The 13,033-nt window shown below is 36.7% G+C and overlaps 1 protein-coding gene across 4 annotated transcripts in view; it reads right to left on the minus strand.

Moving 5' to 3' along the window:
* L (zinc finger protein Lobe) overlaps positions 1-13,033 on the minus strand; it is a 427,741-nt gene that overhangs the window by 104,906 nt on the left and 309,802 nt on the right. For all 4 annotated transcript variants that reach the window (XR_010950889.1, XM_067773126.1, XM_067773125.1 and 1 more), the window contains one exon: positions 7,744-7,886. Coding sequence is in view for 3 of the 4 variants with exons in the window: in XM_067773126.1 (XP_067629227.1) it covers positions 7,744-7,886 (143 nt within the window). In the remaining variant the exon portion in view is untranslated. The remainder of the gene's footprint in view (positions 1-7,743; positions 7,887-13,033) is intronic.

Genomic DNA, 13,033 nt, shown 5'->3' on the forward strand with positions numbered 1-13,033 from the left:
TGGAGTTCAAAGTGGACTGTATATTATGACCGCCTGACAAAATATCGTCAACATATGTTTCGTTTAATAAAATGTTTTTAGCGAGCGGATATTCATCGTGACAGTCGTGGGCGAGTTGGTGTAGGGTTCGAATTGCCAAATATGGTGCCCAATTTACACCAAAGGTAATTGTTTTTAGTCGAAAATATTCTATCGGCAGAGTTGGGTGTTTTCGAAAAACGATTCTATGAAAATATTTATCTTCTTCATGGATGAGTATTTGGCGATACATTTTCTCGATATCGCCACTAAAAACAAACTTATAAAGTCGCCATTTAAGTATGACGAGCATTAAGTAATTTTGTAGTATGGGGCCTGTATGGAGGACGTCGTTCAACGAGTTGCCAGAATGTGACATTTTTGATGCGTTGAAGACGAATCGCACTTTTGTGCACTTTGTGCATGATGGGGTAGATAGATAGATTTTTACCATCTCTAATTATCTCTTGTTGGGAGGCGGATTCCATGTGATCCATGGTCAAATATTCATTAAGGACTTCAAAATATTTGTCTCTTAATTTGGGGTTTCTTTCGAGGGTTCGTTCGATGCTGATGTACTGCTGTTGTGCTGGGGGTCGTGAATGACCGAGTGCCAGATTAGCTGGAAATTCCGTCTTGAACGGCAGTTTGACTCTGTAGCGTCCATCTTCTTCGCGAATTGTGGTTGACCGGTAGAGTGCTTCGCAGTATTCATCATCTGCAGATCGTTGTTGGGTTTGGTGAACTTCTTCCTGTTCCCAAAATTTTCTCAAAAGTTGATTGAGGGGGTCATCGGTGCATTCCGTGACATGAGTGCTGAATGTTGATACTTTTTCAGCTACAGGGCCGCTTAATATCCATCCGAATATTGTATTTTGGGCAAGTAATGTTCCACTCACATTCCGTAGGAGCCCTTCGGTGACGATTTGCGGGGTGATATCGCTGCCGATTACCACATCGATTTTTGACGGTATCGCATACTGTGGATCGGCTAACGGTAAATGGGAAATTTCTTCGAGATCGATGCTTGAAACCCTGACTGTGGGCAAGAACTTAGTTAGTTTTGGCAAAATTATTGCTTGTGCGTCTATCATTTGGGTTAATTCTGCTGAACAGAATGTTATCTGGCAGACTTTATTGACATTTTTCACAACCGCCTCGCCCATTCCAGATATCTGGTGGAGAGACTCTTTTGTAGGTAGACCAAGAAGCTTTTGTATACGGGATGATACAAAAGTTTTTTGTGAACCTTGGTCAATTAGGGCACGAATTTTATGAAATTCGTCAGCGTAGTATACTGATACTACTGCTGTTGGTAGTAGGGTGGTTCCATGATTACTCGAAAAGAGTGTAGAAACCGGGTTTTTGTCCTGAGACTGTTGGGAGAAGGTGGCTCTTGAGGCGGCTTTCGATGTTGAGGCTCGCTCGTCGTCCGTTCTCCTAGGGGTGCCGGCTTGGGGTCTGATACCGATAAATTCCTAAACCTGACGCACGATTTGACTGCGTGGTATTGATTGCATAATGTACACGAAGCCGTTTTATTGAACTCCGTGTGATATGCATGGGTTCTATTGTTATTAGATTGGGTCGAGTTTTGATTCACCATTCGTGGTGTAAAACTCGAAAACTGGGGTTTCGCTTTGCCTGGTCTATAGGTACTTAGTCTCTCTACTACCTCGTATCTGCTGGTCAAAAATTTATTCATATCATCCCAAAGTGGGAGTTCTTTTCGGGGGCTAAGGGATTGTTCCCATAGTGAAAGGCTTTCACTTGGCAGCTTAGATGAGCAGAGGTAAACGAGGATTGGGTCCCAGTCCGTTGTCGGGATTCCTTGGGTGTTAAGGGTTGACATGCAGTTGTTTATTGTTGTCTGCATCTTCTGTATTTGTTCTCCGTTTTCTGAAAATATTGTGGGTAGGTTGAATAGCGTCTTCAGTTGATTGTCGACGAGTATCCTTTTGTTTTCGTACCTAGATCTGAGTGCTTCCAGGCAAGCTCGAAATTATCATCGCTAAGTGGGTATTGTTTGACAATAAGTCCAGCTTGTCCTTTTTTTTCAGGCGTAGGTGGTATAATTTTTGAGCGGGTGATAATTTAGGGTGGTTTTTATAGACTGCCGTGAACATATCTCTGAAGCATGGTCAGTCTTCGTATCCACCATGGAAGACTTCGGTGTCACATGCTGGTACTTTCAAATAACAACCATTTGAGTTTGAGTCATTTATTGGGTGGGCGATTATTTGTTGTTGGTTGGTGCTAGCAGTGTTGAAAGTTTGTAAGGCTTCCATAATTTCAGATTTGCATGTTTGATAGGTTTCCATGCATTTAGCGAATTTTTGGTCAACCGAGCCGCTAACATCTGTGTAATTATCTGAGAAACTTACTTCTCGATGGGACTCTAGCACCTGTGCCCATATTTTATCAAGGTCTTCTAATTTGATCTTAAGCATATACTCTGATAAATCGGTAGCTTGGGAGGGTGACCATGTTGAGCAGTAAACTTCTAATTGGTTACCGTCATATATAAATTCCTGCAGGCATTGGTATGCAGTGGTCAATTTTTCGGTTTCGTTTGTTTTTGTCATTATAATTTAATGTAATTTACCAAGAAATGGGAGCTTTTATTAAGCTATGAAAATAGAAACAAAATTTGTCCAAAATGGCAAAAAAACTTTTTGGGTATATGAACGGGGCAGTGGATTTTCCGTTGGTACGGGAATGCAAATTTATTTGTTGAAAAATTTATATGGGTTTTTTGAAGCACTGTACTTTTTGGTACCAGTGGGTAGGAAATTAAAATATTTTACCGTTTAGGCTTTTTGATGTGAGTTATATACCCAGGGTCCGGATCTTTAGATCGGAGGGTATAAAATGGGGAATTTACAGAATTTGGGTCCGTACTTTAGACGGAGGGAATATATATATGGTATATATATTGGGTGACAAAGTACTTACTCTGACCTTTTTTGTTTTTATATGTGTTACTTGCGGTAATCTCCTCGTCGATGTGTTGTTCCTCCTTGATATGTTGTGGTGTAGTTAGTGTGAATGTTGTTTCTGTTGTAGCGTTGATGTTGTGTCTTGTTGCGTTTTTAAAAAAAATTCTTTTCTGGGCTATATTTTTCCTTTTTTCTAAAAATTTTTATTATTATTTTTTTAACAATTGTTAATAAACCATGAGCACTTGGGAATGTCAAAACAAAGTAATTGACAATAAACAAAAATCCAACATTATCAGTGATTTGCACCAGATGGCGCAACGCTGAATAAATATGGTTGGTAAAAAGGAATAGAAGTAGCAAATTTGCCAGTCAAACACACCACCGCTGTATAGCTAAATGGTTAGCACAGCATGCCTAAAGCGTACTGATGATGAAGGCTTAGCACCCTTCGAAATGGATCTATCTGCGCAGCTATGGCAGGTTGTCTGAAAAATTTTCTACTTACTATTCCAAAAACAAAAATACAATTTTTCAAATTTAGAAAAATTAAAAAATAACAATAATTATCATTAGAAAAAAATTATTGTTCTGGCCTTGAGCTCGAATCGAACCTTGACTCTATTATTTTTTTATTCACAAAACTTCTTTTTGTTGAGTTTACCTTTTTTCCAACTTTATCTACTGTTTTTTTTTTTGTTTTTTTTTTATGTACTTATTTTTTCCGTGTTTGTTTTTGTTTAAAAGGTTAATAACAATTTTTTTTTTGTTTTTTATATTTTCTTTTGTTTTTTTTCCAAAATTTCCACTTTTTATCTATGTTTCCTTTTTCTTATTTTCTTTCTCCCTTCAATTTGTTATTATTAAATTTTTTGTTTATTTCTTAATTTTTTTTCTTTTTCTCAAAATTTTTGTTTCCACAAAACTTTTTCTTTTTCTTTTTAAAACCCAAAGAGGTTTTTTTTTGTATATATGTATATATTTTAATAAAAAAATTTATTTTTTATATAGAATTTTTTTTATGCTCAGCACATTTATGCACTTATTTTTGCCTTTTATTGTATAAAACTTAATTTTGTTTTTTTGTTTTTTTTTTTGTAAATAAAACTTGTTATTTTGTTTTGTGTTGTAAAATAATTTTTTTGTTTTTGTAACACCTTAATGTGTTTTGGTTATTTTATGTATCAATGTATGTACCCTCTTTTTTGTTAAATTTTTAAAACAATTTTGTTTATTTACTTAAGCACTTTTTTGTAGCCGTACAGAGCGCGTATTATTTTTTATGTTTTATTTATTCTACAAAATGTATATAAACTTTAAAATAATTGAAAAATTAAAAAATAACAATAATTATAATTATTATTATAATTAAAAATAATAATAAAAAATGATTGTCCTGGCCTTGAGCTAGAATCGAACCTTGAATCAAAATAATTTTTGTTTTATGTTTTTTCCGCTGGTTACCTTTTTAGCACCAAAGGACCATGTCTAAAACTTAACACAGCACTGTGCACTTTCTTAAAATGAAATAGGGAGGGCACGTATTTAAAATATTATAGGTAAGTATTTATTTATTTTTACTTTGAAAAACAATATTGTTACGAATATTAGCAAAACTAAGGGGTGTTGCCATCTCTAAGCCGATGCTAAGGTGCGCCTTGCATGCACATCCATAGATCAATCATTATGTATCTACATAAACGAATAAAACATTATGTCTACACATATGTACGTACACGCAGCAGAGAAGAGATGGTCCCAAAAGTATGCAATTGTAATTGTTGAAGTGTCGCTCACAAATACACGCATATGAGAAGCTATATACGTGCATCTGTAGTTATAATTATATGACGGCAACTAAGCAAATTCTGGAAGCGCCTAGAAGATGCCACGAGGAAATCACAGAGTATAAAAGCACCAGCGGTAGAGGCGCTATAATCAGTTCCGATTAAAACGCTACCTAGCGAGCAATAGCAGTATTATTTTGAAAATGAGTTTCATTTGAGCTATCAATCAGTTCGGTTATTAAGGAAGCTATTCGTTGCAAAGTATAAGTGTTATTGTGAAGTACTTTCCATTATTCAATATTGGAGTTATTTATTCAACAATTTAGTGATTCGAACTTAGCAGAAGGGCAAATAAGAGGATTTGCAAGTAAATTCGTTACAATATAAAAAGGATAATTAATATAATATAATATATATATTATTATATATATAATAAATGAGAATATATATAATAAATGAGAAATGAAATATTTGCGCGACGGCGAACAGGCGATGTGATGCGGGCACGATCGATGTGTTATAGTGGGTAGTTTAATGACAACTGACTTAGCTTATGCGCGGTGGTGTTCGGCAAGCACAGCTGAGCTGCACTTGCGCTTGGCAGCACTGGCCGGGTGTTGCCAGATGGAGGGGGCGGACTTGCTCCGAAAACTGGATCATGTCTTCAACATCCAGCAATGTTCTGGATATTACATTGAGCTCCGAACGTGATATATCAAGGTATGATTGGATGGTTCTTGATAGACCATCCTTCTCCGACCATGCGTATATCAGTTTCAGCATCCCCCTAAAAAGGGTCGAGAAGGGAGAAACCTTTATAAACCCAAAGTAAACGAACTGGACTAAATTCCATAAATAGCTAGAAACAAAACTGGGACAACTCAAAGAGGTTGCCAATGTGAAGGAACTGGAGGAGTCTAATGAATTCCTAACAAGGGCGCTTATGTCTGCGTATAACAAAGCATACCCTCTAAGAAGATTCAGAGGAAAAGCAAAGCCGCCATAGTTGAGCAATGAGCTGAGTCTTCTAAGAAGACAGGAAAAAGAAATGTTTAAGCTAGCAAAGACCGCGGAAAGCGAAGCGTGTTGGGACGAGTACAGGGTTCTACTGAGGATCTACAAGCAAGAAATTTCCAGGGCGAAGAGAATCTGATGGTAATGTTTCTGTACGGACATAGAGTGCTCCAGCGAAACAGCACAGTTGAAAAAAGTCCTAGCAAGGGGAAACATAGTCCAGGGACTAATAAGTTTAAATCGTCGGGCCCAGATGGTATATTCCCGGCAAAGCGGTCGTGGAATGGCTTAAAATAATATTCGATGGGAGCATAAGACTGAATCATGTACCGCACTCTTAGAGACCTGCTTGTGTAGCTTTCCTACCAAAGGCGGGGAAGATCGGTCACATGTATCCCAAAGACTATAGACCCATTAGCTTAACATCGTTTCTGCTCAAAACCTTTGACAGGCTGATAGATGTGTACATAAAGCCCAACGTGGATGAAAAGAGTCTTCTTAGGCATTGCCGGGGCTTTCAACAATGTTTCTAAATGGGCGATTATGGATGGTCTTAATTACATTAAAGTTCATCCACCCTTAACCAAATGGATCGGCTGCATGTTAAATTGCAGGAAGACTGCATCACAATGGGGATTGTACGAGGCCACGAAATCAGTGAACAGGCCTAAGTTAGTAGGGGTGACCCTACAGGAGAAGCCTTGCACAAAATACTCAACGTGGAGGAGAGGGTGAAGAAGACCTCAACGGCACAATGGAAGGAGTAGGGTCTGCAGTATACTGTGTTGATCTGGAAATAAACCGATCCTACAGGCTGCCGGATTACTGTAGCGTTTTTCAAAGCAGTAGAAACACTGGAAGAGAATAGCTTAAGCTGCCCCCGTGTTAACTTTTATATTGACAGTCAAGCATCAATTAACGCAATAATCTCGCATAGCACAGAATCTAAATGCGCGTTAGTGTGTAAGCAGTCTCTGGAGAAAATCGGGACAGGGAGAAGCATACATCTATATTGGGTCTAGGGCATATGGGAATAGATGGGAATGAAAAAGCAGATGAACTAGCTAAAAAGGGCGCATCCCTTGAAACTTGCTCCGTAGACTGGACGAGATTCCCAAATTATTAAATAAATTAAAAATTGCTTCAAGTAAATGTTTTCATACATTTAAAAGCAATGAGGGCAGCCCACGCTTAATTCATACAAATAGACAACATTGGTTAATTCTCCGTAGTTCTATAAATAGAACAAAAGCAAAAGTACCAGTTTCATTGAAACCGCCAACAAAAAGCATAACTTTAACACATGATTATATACAAAGTATGTACTGTGCAACACGAATAAAATATGCAAGGAAGGCGATTGGGATAAAGTTTACAACTACTAAGGCATGACGTGGCTGAATGCGTTTGTAACAGTTCAACCATCGTAGGAGTGCGAGTTCAAATCCCACTCCCGGGAAGAAAGGCTTTGAAGAGATTTACAAGGTATAATCGAAACAGCTGTCGCCTTGTCTGTCCTGATGTTACGTTGTTTAAATTTTTCCCAAATTTTTAAATGATTTATTTTCCCCACCACCTCTAAGCAACTACTCAAATGCATAAATATGTATGCATGCACAATTTTTTTTTGTTGACGCAGTTATGTATTCTCTTTCAATGGAGAAACCTCTTATATTTTTCAACAGCGATTTATTTTCCCACCAAGCCTAAGGAACGTTTTTTTCAGTGCGAGTTTAAACTACAGTTAAATTTGACTTGAGTTTAACCGCGCCACTTTGTTCGATAACATAAAATTCTGCTGCACATCACAGCCTATGCAGCCAAAGTGGCAGGGTTAAACTCTAGTCATCTTTAATCGTAGTTTAAACTCGCACTGAAAACCGGGCATAAAAATACCAAAAAATATTATAACATATTTGGTCATATATATGTATGCCCGTATATAGTATATGTAAGGAGGTACATTAAGTTATAAGATGTATTACCTGCGGGAAAAGGCTGCCTCGCAATGGGGACATCGATAGCGGCGATCTCCAGTGTGGAGCTTTGTATGACGATCTCGCGATCTCTTGTGTTTAAAGAGCCGAGCACAATAATCACATTTGAAAGGTAAATGCTCAGCATGGCTCTGAAACAAAATAATAAATTTATAATAATTTGCTAGAACGTGGTCCAATATTCTGTGTAAAAAGCTCTACATTGCAAAGTTCTATATGCTTAAAACAGAGACATAATAGTTTTAAGTTTGATGCATAATACTAGGTTCAAACACACACCAAATTGGCAATTTATACTATTTGGGCAATTTATTACGCAATTTGTCATATAATAAATTGTAATAATAAATTGCCAATTTAAAAAAAATTGCGTAATAAATTGTTTCAAACTGCAAATGCAACATTGTAAAGTGTGTTTATTGAGTATATTTAAACGTCAGTTACGCATGGCTGAACTATATGGTTGGCACATCTCATCAGCTGATTTTATGTCTTTCATTTCACTGGAGTAGGAATTGTCAAAAGAAGATGGCAAACTCAAAATGAAACCAAAACATTGAACACATTTTCTTACAACACACAAAAATTTCAAAGTTTTATGTTTTCATTCCATTTCATTCGCCTAATAATGTGCGTGTTCATTTTGACAGTCTGAACAAAGGTATGTTCTTGCTGTAGAGATGAGCCAACCAGCTATCAAATTACTATTGTGTAAGCTAAATCGAGTTGTATGAACAGCACTCAATTCAAGTCGAAATTTCCTCAATTTATTTTTCTGTTTGAACATAGTATAAAGTTGTTTCATAATAATGTGTTACTGAAAAATTTTTGTTCAACAATAATTATTCGATGTTTTTTTTTTTGATTTTCCTACAATAAGTACAGTGTTACAAAAAATACAAAAATGAAAATACCTGGGAAGTGATGCCATTTTTCTTGTAGACCTCGAAAATCTCAGGATGACGGCATATAATATTTTCCCCGGACACCTCCAAAATCGTGATTTACGGGTAAAAACCGATTCTAAGTTTCTTCCGGATCTTATAAGAATATATATAAATATTACTAAGAAAACATAATACAACTGTGAAAATATTTCAAATATTTCGTCAACTTTAGCGTTATCTGTATGCATTAGTTTATAGACAGGCTGCACCAGCCCTCACCTGCGTCAAAACTGGAAATTAATTATGAGTTCAATGAGTATTCATTTTCTTAAATATATTCAAAACAGACTGAGTTATTTATGTACATTTTTATGAAAACAATTTGAAAAAAATTTTATCAAAACGACCCAGAAATCTTTTAATGTTGGCAATTGTTATCTAATATGCTGTAACTTATGTAGTTTTCAATCGATTTTAAGCTTTTTACCAATTTTGGATGGACACAACTTCATTCTTTAAAATTACATACAAAAACCCGATTTTTTACCCGAATCCCACGATTTTGGAGGTGCCCGGGGAAAATCTTATATCCAGTCATCTTTAGATTTGCAACATCTACTAAAACAATGCTTCCCAGGTATTTTTTTGGTGTCACACAATGCTATTTTTCAACGTTTGTTTCTTATGTTGCTTCATAACTATTATTATCAATACATATGTAAGATGAAATTTGAATAGATTTTAGTTCAATGTAGTAAGATATTATTTATATCATTGCAACTTTGGCAAAGAAGGCCGACATGACCTGCTGAAGTCTAGGATCTTCTTTGGTAGAAGCTCGTGTTGCCTGATTTTAAGCCTGTATGGCATGGGTGAAATAAATGAAATGAAACCAGTCTCAAGCAGAGGAGGCAGTCTCAAAGGCCAAGGCGCTGAAAAGCATAAATTGGTCTTTCGCGGGCACAGACAAAGGCCGTTAGATTATTGGCGAAAGCGATAAGAGCAAATCAGAGAAAATTAAACAGCATTGGGAATTGATTTACACCGCGATCGCTCTCATTTGGCCATCTCCTGATTAAAAGTTCCAGAACCAAATTTTTTAGTCAATGACCAATCAACCATAACATGATCGATATCAGGCATAGCTCCAGAGACCGCATTTGGCAAACTATACGAGGTCCAAATAATGACTGGAACGGTCATCAAGAACTCAAAAACAATAAGCATGAGGAGGTTTCAAGACCGATATTCGATAAAAATGGTAATATTCCTGTTACATATAATACTGGTTCATAAAATTATCCACTGCCTTCCAATCTGCCCAAACATGGAGATATAGTGTTGGTTAAAAGTGTGCATTAAATCTTTTGCAAAATATGGTAACAATATTGCAGGCCCCTGTGCTTTTACCAATCCATAAGAAAAGCGAACATGTAAACTACACCAATAACCGCAGAATCAGTATAGATTGAAGACCACAACACCCTTGCCTAGCTGTATTATTAAGAACAAAAGAAAAATTCGAATTATTTCTTTTGCCAACAAAAAAAAAAAAAAAAAGATATATATATATATATACATATGTATCGTTCATAATCAATATTTATTTATGAAGCAATGGAAAAAATGGATTAAAACAAAGTGCGCATCTGTTTTCGTTATACCCATTCTATTCCAATTGTTCAGTTCCTTTTGCAGAAAAGCAGCTATTCGTACATGCCCCACGACTACTAGAGACGTCCCAATCGGTTTCAAGACCGATATTCGATAAAAATGGTAATATTCCTGTTACATATAATACTGGTTCATAAAATTATCCACTGCTTTCAAATCTGCCCAAACACGGAGATAAAGTGTTGGTTAAAAGTGTGCATTAAATCTTTTGAAAAATATGGTAAAAATATTGCAGGCCCACATGCTTTGGCCAATCCATAAGAGAAGCGATCATGGAAACTACACCAATAACCGCAGAATCAGTATAGATTGAAGACCACAACACCCTTGCCTAGCTGTATTATTAAGAACAAAAGAAAAATTCGAATTATTATTTCTATTGCCAACAAAAAAAAATATATATATGTATATATATATATATATATATGGTCCTTTGCCGGATATAGATCCGGAACGTTCCGGTAACAAAGCACCATTAAGGTACCATCCCGACCATCTCTGGAACGATTAATATTACCACATTAAACCTTCTAGGCTTGACAAAACTTCATTCTTTAAAATGGCGTACGCACTTTCTAGAATACATGCATATGTGTGAACATATTTTCTAAAAGATTTTTGTAATATGGGCATGAGCCATGTTTGTGTGTGGGTACTTACTTTGACCGAACAGCTGTTAGTTGTGCTAATTGATAAGGTTTACAATGGCCATAAGGCCTGTCCTCACGACAGGACTTTGTCGCTTTGTCAGAGACAATTCAAAAGCTTTTCAAAAAACATGTTTCACAGAAAAATTTATTAACGTCATGACGCAATGAAACCAGACGGGTGAAGTCATTATTACAACAACAAACATTTTACGGCACCCTTAGTCCGTTCATGAAGTTTAAAGCAGTAGGGAAGGAAAATGTTTAGTACGTTTTTGTAACTTTTTTACTGCCTTAGTAATGTTATGTGCGATAAAAAGCCTAACTGGATTATCTCCACGTTGGAAACGGCGACATGAAAGACGAGATAAAACAGAGGATATGGGAAGAAAAAGTAGAGGAAGTTGGTGGGAAGTCGGAAAAGTAAAGAGAACAAGAGGAAGATGGACAGTGAGAATAAAAGTAAGAATAAGGGTAAAGATTTGAGACAAACTAGCCAAAAGAGGTTAACAGGAAGATTAAGAATAAGGTTAACATTAAGAGCAGGCCAGGGCGGCCACCGTGGTGTGATGGTAGCGTGCTCCGCCTAGCACACCGTATGCCCTGGGTTCAACTCCCGGGCAAAGCAACATCAAAATTTTAGAAATAAGATTTTTCAATTAGAAGAAAATTTTTCTAAGCGGGGTCGCCCCTCGGCAGTGTCTGGCAAGCGCTCCGATTGTATTTCTGCCATGAAAAGCTCTCAGTGAAAACTCATCTGCCTTGCAGATGCCGTTCGGAGTCGGCATAAAACATGTAGGTCCCGTCCGGCCAATTTGTAGGGAAAAATCAAGAGGAGCACGACGCAAATTGGAAGAGAAGCTCGGCCTTAGATCTCTTCGGAGGTTATCGCGCCTTACATTTATTTTTATTTAACATTAAGAGCAATAGTGACAGTTATACTTAGATAAGAACAAGAGTGGGAAGGGTAACAGGAAAAGCGCGAAGATTTGGGGAAGAATTAAAGGGATAGGGAAATTGAATGAGCCGATCATAACTAGAAAATGCAGAGGGGAGAGGAAATAAGTGATGGAGTGGGTTAGACAGAGGAGAGGCAGATGGTCTATATATCCGAAATTCAGAACAATGTCTGTCGGGTTTATCATGGGACTGGGAGTGTTTCATGTTTGTCTTAACGTTACCAGGGTTAGCCAGAGCTGGTTAAATTAAAGTTTTGATAAGCCAACGTTTTTTTCTTTTTTTTGCCATGAGATAAATCTATAAGCTCTGATTTGTTGAAGCATCGTTGCTGTAAAACTACTATATACACTTCTTTCTGCATGATATGGTTCCAGATCGTCAATCATCTCTCAGCACATTTATCAGGCGAGGGGTTGGTAAGCGGAATTCATAGCTCTCGCAACCAATTGTTAACCTCACCTACATATATTGAAAGCGATGGCTCTGGCGACCCCATGCTCCTCATGGAACTAGTGGGTGGGGCCCGAATGGCATGGAAGGTTCAATGTGGTCATATTAAATCGGAACTTACTGGATCTATATCCGACAAAGAATCATCAAAATCGATAACACTCACCAAACCTTCGGGGAGTGTCTTTATCGTCTTTCTCTTGGAATATTTTACGAAACAGTAAGTAAGACCAACTTGTCCGCTTGAGCGCAAATATGCAACTCATCTTTTTCCATACAAAATTGTAGATATACAGTAGAAAAGGTTTGAGATAATTCAGTATAGAAAAGAAACAGGGGTGCTTTTCAGCGTACTTATATTAATGTTTTTGCAACACTCCTCTTCATTAATATATGTATATAATTTATAAATTCTTTAAGTAATCTCATTTCAAGTCGAAGTAATTTTGTACATTTTTTATGATTTACTTTACAAAGGTTTTTGGTAAATACATCCGTTACCATATCTTTAGTGGAACAATATTTCAATTCAGTTATTTTGTTCTTATAACATTCCCTTATATGATGGTATCTAACATCCATATGTTTGCTTCTATTATGGTAAATTGGATTTTTAACCAGATTCATTGCGCTTAGATTATCTCCATAAATATCAATAGT

The sequence above is a fragment of the Eurosta solidaginis genome, chromosome 3, assembly GCF_040869045.1.
Source record: "Eurosta solidaginis isolate ZX-2024a chromosome 3, ASM4086904v1, whole genome shotgun sequence".
Taxonomy (NCBI): Eukaryota; Metazoa; Arthropoda; class Insecta; order Diptera; family Tephritidae; genus Eurosta; species Eurosta solidaginis.